The sequence below is a fragment of the Panthera tigris genome, chromosome B4, assembly GCF_018350195.1.
Source record: "Panthera tigris isolate Pti1 chromosome B4, P.tigris_Pti1_mat1.1, whole genome shotgun sequence".
NCBI lineage: Eukaryota > Metazoa > Chordata > Mammalia > Carnivora > Felidae > Panthera > Panthera tigris.
In genome coordinates this window covers 81,996,351-82,017,229 of record NC_056666.1, presented here as the reverse complement: position 1 = coordinate 82,017,229, position 20,879 = coordinate 81,996,351, and the positions used below count along the sequence as shown (strand labels likewise).

The following is a 20,879-nucleotide window of genomic DNA, read 5'->3' as shown; positions in this document are numbered from 1 at the left end:
CTTTGGTCACATTTCCAAATTCAGGAAAACTTTGTGTGAAAGGGAGAAGAAGGATAAAGTAATTAAAGACTGTGTTGCCTTTGGGGTCTAATTGGTGTGAAAGAGAAGCATCTTGCCTAGAAACAGGGGCCTGGAAACAGATATAATTCCTCCATCTCCCTCATCTTTCTTGAAAGGAGCATTAATTGCATTAATTGGCATTAATTTTAGGACTTTCACTGGATATTGATTGCTTTAAAATTTTTTTTAAGATTTTATTTTTTTATTTTTTAACGTTTATTTTTTATTTTTTAACGTTTATTTATTTTTGAGACAGAGAGACAGAGCATGAACGGGGGAGGGTCAGAGAGAGGGAGACACAGAATCCGAAACAGGCTCCAGGCTCTGAGCTGTGAGCACAGAGCCCGACGCGGGGCTCGAACTCACGGACCGCGAGATCATGACCTGAGCTGAAGTCGGCCACTTAACCGACTGAGCCACCCAGGCGCCCCTTAATGTTTATTTTTGAGAGACATAGCATGAGCAGGGGAGAAGCAGAGAGAGAGAGGGAGACACAGAATCTGAAGCAGGCTCCAGGCTCCGAGCTGTCAGCACAGAGCCTGACGCGGGGCTTGAACCCACGAACCGTGAGAACATGACCCGAGCTGAAATCGGTCGCTTAACCGACTGAGCCACCCAGGCACCCCTAAGATCTTATTTTTTTAAGTAATCTCTGTACCCAATATCAGGCTCAAACTTACAACCTGAAATCAAGAGTCACATGCTCTACCAACTGAGCTAGTCAGGTGCTCTGGGTTGCTTTAAATTTTGAGCCCACTTTATTTGGATCTCAAGGAACAGGAGCCATCCCTTGAACTCTGGCTTTCATTTAACATTTTATAAGGAAGGTATTTTAATCTTCATTTTATATTATATATACATGAAGCCCAAAATTGGTGAATGATCTTGCCTCTTTTTCTCTTCTAACATTTCTTTTACCCTCAGCACCCCTGCCCCCACCACCAGGATACAGTGTCTCCTTGCAGTTCAAAGATGATAATCTGGAGCCACTTTCAGATGGCCATGTGACCTTCAGGGACAGATTTACTCTTTCCAGCCCTGCTTCCTTGTCCCGACCCACTCCCTCTGACTAAGGACTTACACATGTGAGACAGCTGCATAGAGTGAGGAGAAAGGATCTGGCTTGGTAAAAGACAGAAATTAACCCGGATACATGACTGAACTGTGACCTCATTAACACTATTCTTTTAGAGTTAACTGCCACAGAATCCCCAAGGTACAATAGGCCTGCCAAGTCAATTTGCTTATTGTCCCCCTACTAATTAGATTAGCTAATTACTGCCATTTAAACTTTTCCTAGTTCATTCTTTGTACTTGAACAACCAATTTCCTGCCATTTCCCTGTCATTCTACATTGATAACTTCCTTCAAGTACTAACTCAAAACACACCTCCTCTAAGAAGACCCTCTTTTGACTGAACCCATCCCTGAACATTACTCCAAACACATAATGCCATGTAAAATAACGTGTATCCTATATTCTCTAGTTGTTTCATATGTATATGTATGTTCTTCTAAGTTTCACAAAAATAGACACCTCTATGTTTTACTTCCAAACCAGTTAGTATGGGGCTGTACTATGTATTCAACAATGGTTGAGTCCTCAATCAGCATTTGTTAAAAGAATGAAAACTGAGGCTTAAAAACAGGCAGGTATCTGCGTAGAGTTACCCAAATGTGAATTCAGTAGTTGGATCACAGGACTGTCTTCATAGAAGGGCTTTGCTACCACTTCCGGCCTCCTCCCAGATTTTTTGTATCTCCCTGAAATTTGGACGTATCTGTGTTACCTACATCATATCCCTTTTTTTCCCTACTGGGAAATCCTCTTTCTCTGCTCTGAATAATATTAAAAATAACTCTTGTAGCCCTTCCTCCTCCTTCCAGCTGCTCAGAGAACCCGGCTGGCAACCTCCCTTGTTCACCTCTACTCGCGCGCCAGAACCAGGCACGTGACCCCAGCTCAACCCCTGACTCCAATTCCTCAGGTTACCAAGAGCTATTTCAGGCAATAGAGGCCACATAGTCCCCTCCTCCCCATCCTCTGGGTCATATCCTAGCTTAGCCCTTCCTGGAAGGGTCTAATAGTCAAGTCAATATGTCCCAACACACATACCCATCCCATCTCCAGCTACTTTCAGTTTCTATTGCTTCAGCCTCATCTTTCTCCTCCTCATCAAAGGTCAAGTGCCTAGGAGTGCCTGGGTGGCTCAGTCAGTTAAGCATCTGACTCTTGATTTCAGCTCAGGTCATGATCTCACAGTCTGTGGGATCAAGCCCTGCATAGGGCTCTGTGCTGACAGTGCAGAGGGTCTGCTTGGGATTCTCTCTCCCTCGCTCTCTGCAACTTCCCTGCTCACTCTCTCTCTCTCTCAAAATAAATAAATAAACTTAAAAAAATGTTAAGTGCCTGTTCCTGCTCTGTTAGAGCTACAAAGAATAATGTATACCCTTGCCTTTAGAGAGCTCCAAATCTTTTTTCATAGAAAAACAAACAAACCCAAAGCAATATACAGCCCTGTGTTGGCTTTGGCTAAGAAGGAGTTTAAAATCTATTCTGAAATGTTGGACACTTGTATGTCAAAGGTAAAAGGTGAAATGAGCAACAAAGATGTGCAGTTTAAACCTGACTTCTACAGTGTAAATTAAATACGTAAATGTTAAGGAAGCCCAACAAAAGAGAAAGAACCTGTTAACTGGGGAATACTTCCTGGAAGAGGTTAAGTTTTAAGTAATATTGTAAATTTTATTTTCAATATGATAAAAGTTAAAAAAATTAGGGGCATAGGGGCACCTGGATGGCTCAGTTAAGTGTCCAACTCTTGATTTCGGCTCAGGTTATGATCCCAGGGCTCATGAGTTTGAGCCCTGCGTCAGGCTCTATGCTGACAGCGCAGAAGCTGCTTGGGATTCTCTCTGTCCCTCTCTCTCTGCCCCTCCCTTGCTCGTGCTCTCTCTCTCTCTCAAAATAAATAAATAATTAAAAAGTTTATTTTATTAAAAAAATTTTTTTTAATGTTTATTTTTGACAGAGACAGACAGAGACAGAGACAGAGACAGAATGCAAGTGGGTTAGGGGCAGAGAGAGAGGGAGACACAGAATCCGAAGCAGGCTCCAGGCTCTGAGCTGTCAGCATAGAGCCCGACATGGGGTTCAAACTCACAAGCTGTGAGATCATGACCTGAGCCGAAGTCGGACGCTCAAGCAACTGAGCCACCCAGGCACCCCTATTTTATTTTTATTAAAAATTTTTAAAAAAATCTTTATTTATTGAGAGAGAGAGAATGTGAGCAGGGGAGGAACAGAGAGAGAGGGAGACACAAAATCTGAAGCAGGCTCCAGGCTGGAGCTGTCAGCACAGAGCCCTATAGGGGGCTGGAACTCATGTGGGGCTCAAACTCACTAACCGTAAGATCATGACCTCGGCTAAAGTCTGAGGCTCAACTGACTGAGACACTCAGGCATCCCTAAAAAGTTAAATTATTAAAGGTGTATAGTAATAGGTAGTTTTCCCCCTCATTCCTCATTCCCTGTTCCCCAGTTTCTCTTTCCAGGAAAAAGCACTGGTATCAATGTCTTGTGTATCTTTCTGTTGGGAATCAAGACACCAAAGGCAATGAAGGGCATAGACTGTTAGAGAGCAAAGGAGGGTTTTTATATCTCTGTCTTGACAGGGGGCCAGCTTGCTACACTTCTTCCTAAATGTATTCCCTCTTAGAACATATTGAGTTGCTGAGCTCTGAACAAGACCCTGGATCACCTTTTCTAAGTGGCACCAATTTTTCAACATCACTTTTCTTTCCTCTTTTCCTTTTCTGGGTTGGGAGGACCTCCATCCAGATCTTGCCTGATTGGCTGTTCTCTGGCCTCTCCAATACAGGAAGGGAAGCACCCCCACCCTTTTCTGGGGAGAAGCCGTAGAGCCTTTTAAAGTGTAGCCGGCCTACCACCTTAACCTGGCAATCGAGTAATTGGGAATTCGAAAAGTGCTTCTTCTGTTGGCTTTGGAGGCCTTCTTCAGCTGCCGGCTGTCCCAGCTTCTTTGTGGGGGATTTTCTGCAGCTGGAGAGTCCGTTTTGAGATTTCTCTCGGCAGTTTGAGCACTTTTGCTACTTCCTCTCTCCCCAACTCATGTCACTGCCAGTAGAGATACGAGTCTTTCTTCTCTCTGGGGCTATTGCCATATATAATACCCAGATCTCCACGCCCCTGTTTCCCCAAGTCTATGGGGGGGGGGGCGGTTCGGGGGCATGTAATCGCTGACGGGAGGAGTTAGCTCCGGCGGAGGCATTGTGGTGGGAGGCACCGCAGGGCCAAGGCTCGGGTTGCCGGTAGGGTCTTGTGAGAAAAACTCCTGGGCCTCCAGACTGGAGCAGAGAGCACACCACGGCGGCTTGGGGAGCCAGAGAACCAAAGCGCGAAGTCGGGGGTGCCGGGGCCGTTCCCGGAGCCAGGGCGGGGCGGAGGGCGCCAGGCCGAGAGCCGTCTGCGCGGCAAGAGCCCCGCGGCCCGGCTCAGGACGGCCGCCAGGGAGCGCTGCGGGCTCCCGCTCGCCCGCCCCCCGGTAGGCGGGGCCGCGCTCTCCCCGCAGCCGCCGCCGCAGCCGCCGCCTGGGCCGCCCCGTGTCCCCGGTGGAGCCGCCGCCGCCGCCGCCGGGAGCTCGATGCGGACGGAGCCCGGGCCGGGCCATGGGGATCCTCAGCATCACGGACCAGGTCAGCCCTCCTGTCCTTGCCCGCTTCCTCCTTCCTGAGCCCGGCGCAGCCGCCACGCGAGCCCGGGGATGTGCGGCCTAGGCTGGGCCCGAGCCCGGGGCTCCCGCGGCTCCCGCCCCGCCCCACGCCGTGCTCCCCTCATCCAAGCCGGTGTCCTTGGGGGCCTGGCGACTGGCCAACACACCGCGGGAGTCCCCTGCAGCCAGGACCCCCGAGCGGAGCCCCTACAGCGACGCCCCTCATCAAACCAGGTGTCCCCCCACCCCAGCCCCCCACTCCTAGTTCCGCTCCGGCCCGCTCTTTGAACGCTGGTTCTCCCTGCAGCCGCCCCTGGTCCAGGCCATCTTTAGCCGAGATGTGGAGGAAGTGCGTTCCCTCCTCTCGCAGAAGGAGAACATCAATGTACTGGTGAGTTGGGATCAGGGAGAATGATGAGCCAGTAATCTGGGCCCTGGTGTTCTGGACCCCTCCCAAACAGTGGGGCGGCTCCGTGGCTCCTTGGCTAGGATGAGGCCGCAGCACTTTCTACCCTGGGATGGGCGCCTGCTCTACATTTGGAGATGGAGAACAGGTCAGGCTTGAAGCATAGACCAGTGAAGCTAAAGATGCCCAGAAAAGGTGTTCTCTCCTGAACCATCAGTGTTTGCAGCGCCCCCACCCCTCCTGGAAGAAGGAGACTGCTCACAGCCCCCTGGCCCTGACCCCTTGACTCCTGACTCTCTGACTCTGACTCTGCCCTCCCTAGGTTCTTGTTTTAACTTAGGATTGGGATTTAGGAGGCTGTCGAACCTATGGGAAGAGGTGGGGAAAGGCCTGGAGCTCTAAGACCGGGGCTGGGGTCTGTGATAGTTCAGCGTCACAGCCACTGCTCTTTTCTGCCTTCCCAGGACCAAGAGAGGCGGACCCCATTGCATGCTGCTGCCTACGTAGGGGATGTCCCCATCCTCCAGTTGCTACTGATGTCAGGTGAAAGTGGGGAGCTGGAAGGTGTGGCACATAGGGAGGGGACCTGAGGAAAGAGCCTTTTTTTTTTTTTTTTTTTTGTATCTAAGAATTGTTCTCTGGTGTTTGGTCTGGGAGAGGCTTCATCTCCATCCATATCCCCTGGCCTGATTACTGGCTTCCTTCCCCACTTGCTCTCAACCTCCCACCAAAAGAGAAAATTATATCCCCATAGGTGCTAATGTCAATGCTAAGGACACACTGTGGCTGACCCCTCTTCATCGTGCTGCTGCTTCCCGAAATGAGGTATCGGCATCCTATGTCCTTTCACCCTTCCAAAAGAGGATGAGTTGGTTAAAGGTGGAAGTTAAGGATTGGAGAGCCTCATCTCTCTGCCCTACAAGCTGATCTACCCCTAGGTCAGGATACTAGACCTTGGCCCCTCCCTCCTACCCCTAGAACTGGCTGGTAAGGGGGGGCTGAATGTTGCCAGCTGATGTGACGTCAGGGGAGAGCTTAACACTGGGCTGGCAGACTGCAGGGGGCCCTGCTGCCAGGCCTGAGTGACTCATCCTTCCCTGGGGGGCCACCTTGGAGTCTGATCCCCCTCTGGGCACTGAGATTTCTTACCTTGTGATGGAGGGATTGGGGGTAGTGATGTGTTGCCTTCCTGCCTCTCAAGCAGCATCAAAGTTGACAGCACAGGGGTCAAACTTGCCTCATCAATTGGGTCCATCAACCTTGAAGAGCAGGAGGAAAAGGAGACCTCCCTCTTGGTTTGATGGTCACTTCCCTGGCTCCATCCACCAGGGGGAGGGACTAAGGCCAACAGGAATAGGGTGTGTTGTGATTAGGAGGGACATTTTAGCCTGGGTTTTGGAGAGGAACCAGTATCTGTTCACTTACTGAGGTAACGGAAATGATTTTGGTGCCTATGGAAGGACTGAAGGAGGGTATTCGGGCATTAAGGCAGGAGTGTGTATTTTTCCTAGAAATAGTGAAGGATTGGCATCCTCTACTTATGTGGATTTGCTTGGTAGTAGCTATATGGTTGATCAGGGTCTGAGTTGGGGAGTGATACCAGGTGACTTGAGGAAAAGGAAGGGGCATTTTTTTCTCAGCAAGGTAGGGAAAATTTTAAGTTCTAGAAAGATCCAGAAGATGGGAAGTAGGTATTGAGAGGCTACATATGTTGGAAAAATGAGAAGACACTGTGCTGGGGGGATGGGGCCACATGTGCCAGGCTGACCTATTCTTCCCTCCACTATTGTTTTACCTCCTGCTCCCCCTGTATTCTCTTTCTTATCCCCTGCTCCTTAACAGAAGGTGCTGGGATTGCTGCTGGCACATTCAGCAGATGTGAATGCCCGGGACAAGCTGTGGCAGACACCATTGCATGTGGCTGCCGCCAACCGGGCCACGAAGTGTGCTGAGGCTCTGGCACCCCTGTTGAGCAGCCTCAATGTGGCTGACAGGAGCGGGCGCAGTGCCCTGCATCATGCAGTGCATAGTGGGCATCTAGAGGTGAGGACCGCTCTAATCTGTGCCTGGTCTAGTGCCTTCCCTTTGTCTTTGCTTCCCTTCCCACTCATCTTCCTCTGCTTCTGGGTCATCAGGTCTGAGGAAAAGCAGCCTGGATGACTATATAAACACTTGGGCTCAAGCACCAAACGAATGGTCGGGTTAGATTGAAATTCTTGACTTGGTCTTCAAGAGGGTGATAAACTCTGAAGTCGCATGGAAAATGTTTGCATACATGCCTTTTTCTGAAGCGAGTGTCCATGTCTTTCAAAATGTTTTTGAAGATTATTCAAAAGAATTTAAGAACCACCAGCTCATGGGGTGCCCAAGTGGCTCAGTTGGTTAAGCGTTCAGCCCTTGATTTCAGCTCAGGTCATGATCTTCTTACGGCTTGTGACTATGGGCTCTGGCCACCTTGGGCTCTGCACTGACAGCATGGAGCCTGCTTGGGATTCTCTCTCTGTCCCTCCCCTGCTTGTGCATGTGCGCTCTCTCTCTTTTTCTCACTCTCAAACTAAATAAATACACATTAAAAAAAAAAGAAGAACCACCAAATCAAATGAAAACACTCCCTTGAGTTTCCCTCAGACTTCCAAATCTCTCTGGGATCTCCTTCTTAGTCTCTGCTTTCTCTGTTCCCTCTAGTTCTCCAGATTGTTCTGTTCAAGAACAAAGACATTTGGGTGCCTCAGCCTTTTCAGGAGCTGAGGCTTCTGCCCTTAGGTACATTGAAAGCATGAACCTGGCTTAGGTACCTGCCCTTAGGTACACTGAAAGCATGAACAGGTGTGTTTCATATCCTGATACAGACGGTGAACCTGCTCCTGAACAAGGGAGCCAGCCTGAATGTTTGTGATAAAAAGGAGCGGCAGCCTCTGCACTGGGCAGCTTTTCTAGGTGAGAAAGGGTTCATGGGAAGAGTAGGAATTTGACATTTAGGATTTCCCAAGGCAGGGATGGGGATTGCAGCCTTTGGAGAGAGACACCCAGGGTCTTAGTTCACCCTCCACCCCCTTGAGAGCTTCTTCTCTCTTCCTAGGGCATTTGGAGGTCCTGAAACTGCTGGTGGCACGGGGAGCGGACCTCAGCTGCAAGGACCGCAAGGGCTATGGGCTTCTCCACACAGCTGCTGCCAGTGGCCAAATTGAAGTGGTGAAGTACCTGCTCCGGATGGGGGCTGAGGTCAGGGTGCTGAGCACTGGGGCTGGGCACTAAGGGCATGGAGTTGGAGGTCAGAGTCTGTGTATGGAGACATGAGGGTGCTGGGATTGTTGGAGTGGTTTTGGGAGGTGGGCAGGATATAGTGAGATATGGTGAATAATGCTTACCGTAAGTAATAGTGCCCTCAGTCTATCGAGTCAGGAACCCAAGGTATCTCAGGCAGTTGTTGGGATTCTGGGATTTTCTAGGTTATCTATGCCAGCTTCCACTTTGTTTAAACTGATACCTCCCTATCCCTTTACTTGTACCCCTGAAAATCCAGATTGATGAGCCCAATGCTTTTGGAAACACAGCTTTGCACATCGCCTGCTACCTGGGCCAGGATGCTGTGGCTATTGAGCTGGTGAATGCAGGAGCCAATGTCAACCAGCCAAATGACAAGGGCTTCACGCCGCTGCATGTGGCTGCAGTCTCTACCAATGGCGCTCTCTGCTTGGAGCTGTTGGTCAATAACGGGGCTGATGTCAACTACCAGGTGCCTGAAGGGATGAGGCTGCAACCTAGCTCTGGAGGTCCTGACCATATCTTCCCCTCTGCATAAGTCTGGGGAATTGTCCACTTGCCTCCTGGGTTGATCAGACCTTGTCAGGGACCCAGGAGAGTGTGGGCTGAGCAGATGTCCATATGACCACTCCGTCCTCAGAGATGTGTCCTTTCAAAGGGGGGAATAGGGTATTCCCTGTGCTTTGCACTGAAAAAAAAATTGCCATGTTTTCACAGAGCAAGGAAGGGAAAAGTCCTCTGCACATGGCTGCCATCCATGGTCGTTTCACCCGCTCCCAGATCCTCATCCAGAATGGTATGGACTTGGGAGACTTTGTGCTCCCTTCTTCTCCCTCCCCCGGAGAACTCATCCCTAGAAACCCTTTTCTTTCCTTAGTCTACCTCCCATATCTTCCAGTCAGGATCGGCACCGAGAGCTCTGAGCAAGGCACCTGTAGAAATGGCCCAGGTCTGCATGCCCCATCCCCTGAGGCTTACAGACAAGATAACACATGTGGAATGCTTAGCTTGGGATGTGGCACATAACGAGCACTTGTGTGGTAGCTGACTGGTATGAGTGGTCTGGAGCCTCAGGTCTGCCTGAGTTTGTGTGTGTGCATCCCCTCACAGGCAGCGAGATTGATTGTGCTGACAAATTTGGGAACACGCCACTGCACGTGGCTGCTCGCTACGGACACGAACTACTCATCAGCACCCTCATGACCAATGGCGCGGATACCGCCCGGTGAGTCAGGGCCCCTTAGATCTGTAGTGTCTGCTCACATCAAACGTGGAGGCACAAAGAAGCTTGCCAAAGGGAAGCTTGTGGAACCTCACTGTCTCCTAGGCTGGTGGGGGGGCCACAGAAAAGAAGTCTGTAACTGGTCCCTCCTTGACTTAAGGACTGAGTCCCTCAACTTCTCTCCAGGCGCGGCATTCACGACATGTTCCCTCTGCATTTAGCTGTTCTCTTTGGATTCTCTGACTGTTGTCGTAAGCTTCTTTCCTCAGGTATGTGCTGACTGGTTGGGGGGTTGGGTACGGGTGGGTGAGTAGAGGCCTTTTCCCACTCTGTTCAGTGCGCTCAGATGGGATCTGTGCTGTTCTGGCCCTGCAGGTCAGCTGTACAGCATTGTATCTTCACTCAGCAACGAGCATGTGCTTTCAGCTGGGTTTGACATCAATACGCCTGACAACCTTGGCCGCACCTGTCTTCATGCTGCTGCTTCTGGAGGGTACGTTCTCTCACTTCCAGGTGCTGAGAAGAGATCTGGGCAAGGGTCTGGACTCTTCTCTGCTGCCCAGGTCTCTCTGCCTGTCACAGTGAGAGCAATCACAGCAGAAAGGGCTGTCCAGTGCCATCCTTCCTTAGCCCCTCCCTGTGCCTGTGGCTCCTCTTTGAGGCTCTCGTTCTCTTAACCCTCATCCTCCTTCCTTTTAGGAATGTTGAATGTCTTAATTTGCTGTTGAGCAGTGGAGCTGACTTGAGGAGGAGAGACAAATTTGGAAGGTGTGTCAATATGCAGCAGTAGGCACGGGGAGTGTCCTAAAAGAGATAAATGGTGGAGGGAGTGGTAGCAACTTGGAGACTAAGTGAGGAGAGTATTGCAGAGCAGCTTTAGGCTGCTCGTGTGGTTGCATTTGGGTCTGCCCTTGATTCTTTTATTCATTCTTTTTTCCTCAGGACCCCACTGCACTATGCAGCCGCCAATGGCAGCTACCAGTGTGCAGTCACACTGGTGACTGCTGGGGCGGGTGTCAACGAGGCTGACTGTAAAGGCTGTTCTCCCCTCCACTACGCTGCCGCCTCTGACACCTACAGGAGGTGAGACTCTCACTTTGGCCTTCTCAGCCCTGTTCACCTCCGTGAGCCTCCCCTGACTTCACTCTCTGTCCTCCAGAGCGGAACCCCACTCATCGTCCAGCCACGATGCTGAAGAGGACGAGCCACTGAAGGAGTCCCGCAGGAAGGAGGCCTTCTTGTGAGTAGCCGAGAAGACCCCTGGGATGTACTTTCCCAGCAGTGCCAGCTCTGGTCCCGTGATTCTCCCATCCACTCCCCGTCCTGCCACCTCATTTCTGCTGCTTGCTGTTGGCCAGCCAGCAGTGTGTTGGGAGCGATCTGAGCTTAATCCTGGACTAAGCATTGTGGGTGAAAACAAAAGTATGAGACACAGTTCCTTCCCTCAGGGAACGGATGGTCTTCTTGAGACAATCAGAAAAACTTAATGCACAAAGCCTTTTATTTATTCCACAAGATTTAAGTGAGGATTTACTTATTAGGTACCAAGTACTGTGCTAGATGCTAAGGATAAAAGACAAATTACCCCAAATTTCTGCCTTTGAAAGCTAATGATCTGTTGGGAAAAATAAATGAAAGGGCATTTACGCTTTTTAATGTAGAATGTTAATGATAGAGAAAATGATGCAGAGTAAATGGGGACTGTGTCCTATGTTCACAGTTTGTCTATAAATCTAAAAGTGTTGTGAAATAAAACATTTTTTTTTTAAAAAGGATATTTACAATCCAAGAAAATCCAAGCTTTGACAACTTAACCTCTCTGTGCCTCTGTTTCCTTAACCATCATAAGGAATAAGAGTAGTAGCTGTCTTGTGGGGTCATTATGAGGATTAAATGATTTCATACACATGAAGTGCTTAGAATAGTGCTTGACACATAGTAAGTGCTAAATACTAGATTATTATTACTGCTAGTCGTACTACGTTATGAGAAGGGTACCAAGGGAGTACAGAGGAAGAGGCACCTCACTGGGAAGGTTAGGGAAGGCCTCACAGAGGAGAGGATGCTGGGACTGAGTTTGAATGAGTAGGACTTCTTCTTCAGATGGGCTGGAAGGAGAAGGCATTCAAGGCAAGGGGTCAGCATGTCTGGAGGTAGGGGGAAGTGTCGATTGGCAGGTTGATAACATAATTATGCTCTAGGTTCTCTAGGAGAGCGTTCCAAGGATAAAGAAAGGCATTGGAGCCAGAGTAGTTCAGAGCTGATGTGAAGGAAGTGGTGGGTCTCAAGTGGAAGGGTCGAACGGGCAGGAGTTAGCCTTCCTAGAGCAGCGGATGGGTGTTGGCCAGCTAGGCCTGGAGGAGCTCCCTTGCACCTCTCCTCTGCTTTGCCCGCACCTGGGCCCTCACCAGCTGGGCCTGTCCCTGCCTCACAGTCTACCCCTGCCCCCCAGCTGTCTGGAGTTCTTACTGGATAACGGTGCAGACCCCTCCCTGCGGGACAGGCAGGGCTACACAGCTGTGCACTATGCAGCCGCCTACGGCAACAGACAGAACCTCGAACTGGTACGTGTGGGATCTGGCCTGGAGGAGAGGAAGCAGGGGCAGGGCTCATAGTCACCTTTGTGTCTGTGAATTCTGAAACCGAGGGGTGGTTGACTCAGATATGGTCTCTAGGTCCAGGGGTGTAGGGCATTACTGTGGGTAGGGGACAGGGGATAACATTTTGGGAGTTTGAGAACCTCAGCGCCTACTCTTCTGTCCGTTGCAGCTCTTAGAAATGTCCTTTAACTGCCTGGAGGATGTGGAGAGCACCATTCCAGTTAGCCCTTTGCACTTAGCTGTGAGTCCCAGGTCTTTTCCTCTTGCCTTCCTTGTCCCTGCCTGCCCTTTGGTCCACACACAGGTGCAAGCCTTTGTGAATCTGTCCTGGCTTCTGCTTTCTTGGGGGGACGTGGCAGGCAGGCAGTGCCCAGGGTTGGGTGTAGTGTAGGTGAAGAGTCTGAGGGACCCAGGGAGCTCATGGGGAGGACTGCTGCCTGGAGTTTCCCCCAGGGGGCCCAAGAGCAGAGTGAGGGCAGTGTCCCAAGCTGTTTCCATTGGTTGCCTGCTCCCCTCCAGGCCTACAACGGTCACTGTGAAGCCCTGAAGACACTGGCTGAGACGCTGGTGAATCTGGATGTAAGGGACCACAAGGGCCGGACCGCGCTCTTCCTGGCCACTGAGCGAGGCTCTACTGAGTGTGTGGAGGTGCTTACGGCCCATGGCGCCTCTGCTCTCATCAAGGAGCGCAAACGCAAGTGGACACCCCTGCACGCTGCTGGTTAGTACCCCCTTTAGGCTGCTGGTACCTCCCCTTGCCACACCAGGCCTTGGAGACTGGTCCCAGATCCCTCCCGAATGGGATTGGGGTTGGGAGTGAAGCAGGGTGAGGAGAACTTCAAGTCCTGATTCGTGGCTTCCTATCCCCCAAGACTTCAGCCTGCCCCAGGTCCTTCCATGATCTCCACCCTGGAGTCCTTAATGCTTGACCTGGCTGCCTCCTTCCCCTTGACCATGCCCTGACACAGGCCTTTTCTCTTAGCTGCCTCTGGCCACACTGACTCCCTGCACTTGCTGATCGACAGTGGGGAACGCGCCGACATCACTGATGTCATGGATGCCTATGGACAGTGAGTGTGGGCCAGGGGTAGGATGCGGGTTTTCCTGTCCCTGCTGGCCCTCATCTGTCTCCCGCCCCCTCTGTAGAACCCCACTGATGCTGGCCATCATGAATGGCCACGTGGATTGTGTCCATCTGCTGCTAGAGAAAGGATCCACAGCTGATGCTGCTGACCTCCGGGGCCGCACCGCCCTCCACCGTGGGGTGAGTGACCTCCTGGGTGGGGCTGCTCACAGACAGGCCTGGACATGGGAGCACAGGACCCATCAGAAGTAGGACAGCAAATTGCCTAGCAGGTGGGCCAGGATTTTGTGCCCAGGGTCTTATTGGGTCTTACTACGTTTGCTCCAGGATGAGTACCTGACATGTGTAGCTGATCTTTCTGATTCCCTTGCTTTGTAATCCCATACAGCCACATGCTCACTACTCACACTCTGCTCCAGGATACCCAGACTCTGGTCCTGACCCACTGGATAATGATGCCACTGTCCCAGTCCTTCTCCGTGATCACCTGTCCCAAAGCCGTCTCCTCTTCATCCCAGGGGACTCTTTGATCCCTTAGTCAATTGCAATTACCTTGCAATTTGTCCCCCCACTACTCCAGAGTGCCTGAATTCACTCTTGCCATTCTGGTTGTCTGTTGGCATAGAGAGAATGGAGGAAGGAAGGAGTCCTAACATTTAGAGTGGTTGCTGTGAAAATAACGATTGGAGCCCTGGAAGTGGTTCTTATGCCTGGGCCAGCTCCAGTGACTGGCTGTTTGAAAGGGAGTGGCCCTTCACCCTCCCTCACACCATCATGTCATCCACAGGCAGTGACTGGCTGTGAGGACTGCCTGGCTGCCCTGCTGGACCACGACGCATTTGTGCTGTGCCGAGACTTCAAGGGCCGCACCCCCATCCATCTGGCCTCAGCCTGCGGCCACACTGCAGTGCTGCGGACGCTGTTGCAGGCCGCCCTTTCCACAGACCCACTGGATGCTGGCGTGGACTACAGTGGATACTCGCCCATGCACTGGGCCTCCTACACTGGTGCGGGCCTGGGGCCCTGGCAGCATAAGAACGGGGGTGCGATATGGGGGAGGACAGACCAGAACAGAGACCACAGACCCATGGATTGAGGGAGGGACGTGGGTTAATCTTGATCTGGAAGTGGAATGGAGTGTCCAGAGATGGCACAGGACAGATGTTGGGAACCTTGTTGTCATCTCTCTCCACCCCCACGGCTCTCCCTTTCTCCTGCTCAGGACATGAAGATTGTCTGGAGTTGTTACTTGAACACAGCCCGTTTTCATACCTGGAGGGAAACCCCTTCACTCCTTTGCACTGTGCAGTGTAAGTCCCTTCCTGTGCTTCAGCCCCACTTGAGGTTCTGTGACCTGGGCTTAGGACAGGCATTCCATTTTTCTTGTCCTTCCTGTTGACCTTTCCTTTCCCCCCCAGAATTAATAACCAGGACAGCACCACAGAGATGCTGCTGGGAGCTCTGGGTGCCAAGATTGTGAACAGCCGAGATGCCAAAGGACGGTGAGTGGTACAAGGCTTAGGGAGAAGCCCCGGTCACCTCTGGCCTCCTTTTTCTGCTCAGGCGAATGAGCCCTCTGTTCTCATTCTGCCCTGACCCCCACACTGCAGGACCCCTCTTCACGCCGCTGCCTTCGCGGACAATGTATCTGGGCTCCGGATGCTACTGCAGCATCAAGCCGAGGTGAACGCCACTGACCACACTGGCCGCACTGCGCTCATGACGGCGGCCGAGAACGGCCAGACCGCTGCTGTGGGTGTGTAGGGGCCACGTGTGGAAGGGAGGAGCTCCCCCTTGGGTTTCTGCAAGATGGGGCAGCCCTGCCTGTGGGGCTCAGGAAACAGGAGTCATGTATTTGGTTATTTCCCTCCTCTGCAGATGGGATGCAAAGTATATGCAGATGGGAGGGCCGGGAGCCATGAGGGCTGCTGCTCTGGAGGGAAGGCATCACTCCTTTGCCCCCTTTCTCTTGCAGAATTTCTGCTGTATCGAGGGAAGGCAGACCTTACTGTGCTGGATGAGAACAAGAACACTGCCCTCCACTTGGCTTGTAGCAAGGTGTGGCCTGGATTGGTGGTGGTGAGGGCCACGTAAGGGGGTGGGCTTGATGAGGGGGGTGGGTCTGCCCAGTTGGAGAGAGGACTGGAGTGGCAATCAGGATTGTCCAGCCTGTATAGCTTTTTGTCCCCTGAACCCTTCCCAACTCCTGCTCTATAGCCTGTCTGCCTCCACTCCATCTCTGTTCTTCTTCCTCAGGGCCATGAGAAATGTGCCCTCATGATCCTGGCAGAAACCCAAGACCTTGGCCTTATCAATGCTACCAACAGTGCGCTGCAAATGTGAGTTCCCGGGGAAGGGGGAGCCTGGCTAGGGGAGGCAGATGGGTAAGAAAGAGCCACATGCATTCTGGGGGCTCTCTAGAGCTCACAGTATCTGTTCAGCAGTCTTGCTACTCTGGCTGGATGTGAAAAGGCAGCTTGGATCTCACTGATTTCTTGTTCTTTTTTTCCTTTCTTCCAAGGCCACTCCACATTGCTGCCCGGAATGGTCTAGCTTCTGTGGTGCAGGCCCTGCTAAGTCGTGGGGCCACAGTGCTGGCTGTGGATGAAGAAGGTGGGTGGGGTCCAGAGCCCCCCGCCTCTCCTGGGTTTGGGGTCAGGGACATTCTTCAGGAGGTGACTTCTTAACTTTGCTATAAACTGGGTTTTTTTCCCAGGGGAACTCTTCAGAGCAGGGACCCAATACCAATACGCTAGCATTTCTGAGGGGAATCTGACGGAACTAGGGGGAGCCAGCAGGGTCCTCAGGAAGACCTTCCACACACCTCAGCCTCCCAGACTTCTGTCCCCCGCACTCCACCCTTTACCCCACACTTTGACAGTCTGCCTGTCGGTGCCCCTGGGCCCTCATAGCCCTTGAATTCTGATTGTGCTGGGCTCTTGCCCACCTTGGCTACCCTCCACAGATGAGAGCTCAGGGCCTGGCAGAGGGTGGATGGGGCCCCGGGGGTACAGGACCCTGTGCCTCAATTTTCCCCCTCCGCCCTACAGGTCACACCCCAGCGCTGGCCTGCGCCCCCAACAAAGATGTGGCAGACTGCCTGGCCTTGATCCTCTCCACCATGAAGCCTTTCCCACCCAAGGACGCCGTCAGTCCTTTCAGCTTCAGCCTGCTCAAGAACTGCGGCATCGCAGCAGCCAAGACGGTGGGTGGCTGCGGCGCCCTGCCCCATGGGGCCTCCTGCCCCTACAGTCAGGAGCGGCACGGCGCCATTGGGTTAGACGGCTGCTATTCGGAGTAGCCCCCCATCAGTGTCCCTCCCCCTGCCGGTGGCTTGATATCTTATTCTATTTATTTAGAAAAAGTCTATACATTTAGGGCACTTTAAAGGAGAACACGACTGGGTGGGGGGGGACAGAGGGGGGAAAAATGCACTGGGGAGCAGCTGCTCACCCCTTTGCCACACCATCCTGGCCTGGCAAGGGTCTGGGACCAACAGGGAGCACCCCAGGCCCTTGGCACCCCCAGGGCAACCCCTTCTGCCAAGTGTCCCCAAATGATTGCTAAATGCCTGGCTACCCTCTCTTTTACCCCATCTCTCAGTTCCCCCTTTCTGCTGCCAACTCCCCCCACCCTTTCCTCTGTTTCTCCTCTTTGTGTCCCCCCGCCCCTGCCCCTACTGCCAGGCAGATCCCTCCTCTTCTTCCATACCCATCACTGCCTCCCTGCTCGGCTGGCCCCTCCATCCCCGCAGCAGTGAGAAGCCTTAATTTCTGGTACTGTGTGAGCACTCTGGGGGTGTCCCCCTCCCCCTTCAGGGGCAGCTAGTGGATGAGGGGGGAGGGTATTTAGCACTGGGGCCTGGAGCTTTTCCCCCACTTCTGTACCCCATCACCCCTAAAAGTTCAAATGCAAAACACTTGAAGCAGCAACTACTGTACCTGGGCCCCAATCCTGCACTCTCCCCTGGCTCCTCATATGCAAATCAAGGGCTGGTTCTGCCCCCACAGCCTGCTTCTCCCTGATTCCCTTCCACTCCTGGCCTGGTCCCCTAACCACGCACTTTAACCTTGCTTCTTTCTTTTAACTTCTTTTGGGAGGGCAGAGCCTGTGGCCATTCCCTCCCTGGCTCCCCTCTCCCTTAACTTTGAGGCTTGTCATGAATTTTTAAGTAAGCATTTTATCCTTTAGGGGAAGAAACAAATTAATTTCCTGCCCATTTCAAAACCACAGCCCTAGAATGTCCTGTGTGTTTCAGGCATGTGTTTGCATGTGTGGGGAGGGAAGGACAATATTCTTCCTCCTGTGCCCCCCAAACCCATAGTTCCTCTGTACCCCCACCTTCCGTTATGTCCAAGAGTACCCACCGCCCCCAGTCACTCCTGATCTGAAGCCAAAGATGGTGGGAGGGGCAGGGCAGACTAGGGACCGTGGCTACTCGGGACCCAGGCTTCCCCTCTGGTGTGAGGATGAAGCTCTGATCTAGGGAGTGACGAATACACACTGAGGCTTGGTCCCTGCCCTCCCAGCAGCAGGGAGACATGGGATTGAGCTAGGGGCTGCACTGAGAAGATTCCTAAAAGTCGCACCCCAAAAGCCAAACTGGGCCAGAGTGAGGAGGGGGCAGTTTTCTCTCTAAATGTAGCATTGAATTTGGCCCTGGTCCCTTCAAACGCCCTGTCCATCCATCTCCCAGCTAAGCCTCCTGGACAGTTGGACCCGTTCCCATAGCCCAGTGTTCCCTTCCTCACACTCAATACCTCAGCCAGGGGCCAAGACACAGAACTTGAATAGAGGTCATGCCCCCTCCACCCCCACAGTGCATCCTTGCCCAGTTTGGCTGCCATCAGTATTGTCCCCTGAGAACTGGACAGGCTTTGTTTACACAGTACAGGGTCTCCTCCGGGGGATTCCTCAGTCTCCTCCCCTCCTACGCCCCCTCATGCTTGCTTTGTTCACAACCTCACCCACTTTTCAGTTGTTTTTCCTGCAAGTCTTGCCACCCTTGCCAAGGGTGGGCTGAGGGGGGAGGGGGTATCCCAGGGACCCCTGCCTCGCTAACAGATACCCTTAACCATACCTCATGCTGGTTCCCTGAAGCCTGGGGTGTTTGTCCAAGTCCTTTTTGTTTTTTTTGTTTGTTTGTTTTTTGGCTTTTTTTGGTCATGGTCTCTTTTTATCCCCTCTGTGTCTTGCTTCCCCTAACCCTCAGTTCCTAAACCATTTCAAAGCTTCCAAATGACCATTATTGGTAAGAAGGATTGTGCAGCTTTTAGTTTTTATTTTTGTTTTCAAAGCCAAAGGGCCTTGCGATGCCCCTCTTGCCCACCTCCCTTCATACCCTGCCCTCCCCTATACGACAATCAATGTGACCTCTCTTAAGGGCTGCAGCCCCCCCCCCCCCCCCGCCCCCGCTGGTTCTGCAAAGCTTGCCCCTAACTTTAACTGTCTCTCCTGAAATCTTCCCATTCCACCCCCTCCCTCTCATTTTGGTGCTGGGAATTAGGTGACTGGGTGGGGGGGGGGGGGGGGCAGGGGGAGCAGAGAGATGGATTCTCCAGAGAAGACTCTTGGGGTATCAGTCGTGTTCTCCTTTATCAATGTTTGGCGATGACAGGAAGATTCTGAGTATTTGTCAGGAGCCCCATTGTTTTGCTAGATGAGATTTCTGGTGGCTGCCTGTCCCCCTGCTGCCCCTTCAGCACACGGTCAGCAGTGCTGGGGCAGGTTGTGGGGAGTCCTCTGCCTTCCTCATGTGGCTGTGAGGAGGTGTGGAGGATGAGCAGCCTCCTCTCCTTATGCCAAAGGAAATCCCACACCCCACCCTGGGCTCCCCAGCCCCTAGTGTTTTTTGAAGCGTTTTAACCATTCTCATGGCGACTGCATATTTATTTTAATGTTAAGATTTTTTTTTAAAAACCTCTTTGACTTAAACGGGTGTGGAGAAGTAAAACAGGCAGAATGCCCCCCAATCTTAAGGGGGTAGGGTGGGGAGGAAACACCTCCTTCCCTTTGCCCTCCCTCTCCCCTCCCCCTCTCCCCACCGCAGCTCTAAAGCACTTGCTTCAAGTAATAAGCACTTTTGAGAAAAGGCCTATTTTAAGTGAGGACCCTGGGAGCAGCCCCAGGTCCCAGCAAAGGAGACAGAGCGAGGGCTACATAGGAGACAGGGAAACAGGTGTGTGAATCAGAGGGCGAGATAAGAGCCAGTTTTTAGTTTCTGATTTTGGGGAGATGTTTCTGATTGGGCGGTGGCTTTGGTAGGGTTGTGTACTATCCTTCAGAAAAACAAATGGCACAAACTGCGGGTCCTAGGATGGGCCAACAAACCCGGGTCACTGCCACTGTCCAACTGAGACTGATGGGCCACCTCCCCCACTGTGGCCCCCTGAGCCATAGGACTGCTGAAAACCACTGAATGTACAGCCCAGGTTGGGGTGGGGAGCAGCCCCTGGGGGAGGGGGCTTCTCCTTCTGTTTGGTGCTGTGGGGGGTGGGAGAGATGAGACTGAGGGACTGCCACCCCACTTAGACATGTGTTCCTTGGGGTGGAGGGGCTGAGGAGGGTCTACCTCCCTCTCCAACCCCGGTATGGCCCCTCTTCCTTCCTCATCCCTATCCGTTTTGACTGTAAGTCCAGCTCACCTTTGCCTTCAATATGTAACCAAAGGAAAACTCAATACTGTTTCCACCGCTGTCTGCCCACCCGAGCACCTTCTTACTCCCTGGACCTTTGAAGGGGAGAAGGGGCTGGGGGTGGGGTGGGGGGCGTGGGGCCAGAGTGAACGGTTCTACAGCTGTATCCCCCAAACCTCTCGGGTCTTGGAAGGGACCCTGAGAGGTGAGGCTGGGGCCTGGCTGGAGGGGCTGGGAACAGGCACACTCTGTATCTTGTGCACATGAGTGTTTCTTCGTCTGAATGACTCCAGTGACTACGCTCCAGCAGGGAGGCCCCTTCCTCCTTCCCTCTCCACCGTTTCTCCCCCTCTCCCCACACCCCGTGTTCATCCCCACCTCCCCTTCCCACCGCAAAGGAAAATAGCCTTACAGACCCTAGCCCAGAAGCCCTCCTCCTGGGGCAAACCACTATGGGGCCCCATCCCGCCTAGTTTGAACCCTACCTTTTAAGAAGGAGGGATAAGGAGCAAAGCAGCCCCTTCCCCTCTAATTGTGGTGGCTCCAGCCCTCCGTGGCCTTGACCCAGGTTGGCCAAGGGCGGAGGCAAGGAATCTTTGAGGACCAAGCCCAGTGATCTGGGAAGAGGGAGGTGGAGAGGGAAGGGCCTGACTTGGGGACTCCCTCCTCCCGACCCAACCCTAGAGAAGCGACCAAATCCCAGAGATGGGAGGAAGCTGGGGTGGGGAGGGTCTGCTCTATGAATTACTTGAAGGTACTGACTCCGAGGCTGCTGTTGCCCACTTAGGTGTGAGGGGGACACTGTCACTGCATTTGGGAGGGCAGAGGGTGGCGGGTGACGAGAGCATCTGCCCTTGGCCCTCACTTACTCCTGC

At 52.5% G+C, this 20,879-nt stretch overlaps 1 protein-coding gene across 1 annotated transcript; it reads left to right on the top strand.

Moving 5' to 3' along the window:
- Positions 1–4,667: 4,667 nt before the first annotated feature.
- Positions 4,668–18,893, top strand: ANKRD52 (ankyrin repeat domain 52). The gene is made up of 28 exons (XM_042992529.1): positions 4,668–4,776; positions 5,101–5,184; positions 5,664–5,742; positions 5,954–6,024; positions 7,042–7,242; positions 8,049–8,136; positions 8,279–8,421; positions 8,723–8,935; positions 9,181–9,259; positions 9,574–9,688; positions 9,872–9,954; positions 10,061–10,178; positions 10,385–10,453; positions 10,628–10,768; positions 10,845–10,925; positions 12,138–12,249; positions 12,455–12,526; positions 12,805–13,006; positions 13,268–13,355; positions 13,432–13,549; positions 14,157–14,376; positions 14,592–14,679; positions 14,788–14,871; positions 14,980–15,125; positions 15,345–15,427; positions 15,626–15,708; positions 15,891–15,982; positions 16,420–18,893. Exons 1-28 carry the CDS (start codon positions 4,750–4,752, stop codon positions 16,668–16,670), a joined length of 3,231 nt encoding a protein of 1,076 aa, XP_042848463.1. The 5' UTR covers positions 4,668–4,749; the 3' UTR covers positions 16,671–18,893.
- The last annotated feature ends 1,986 nt before the right edge of the window (positions 18,894–20,879 follow it).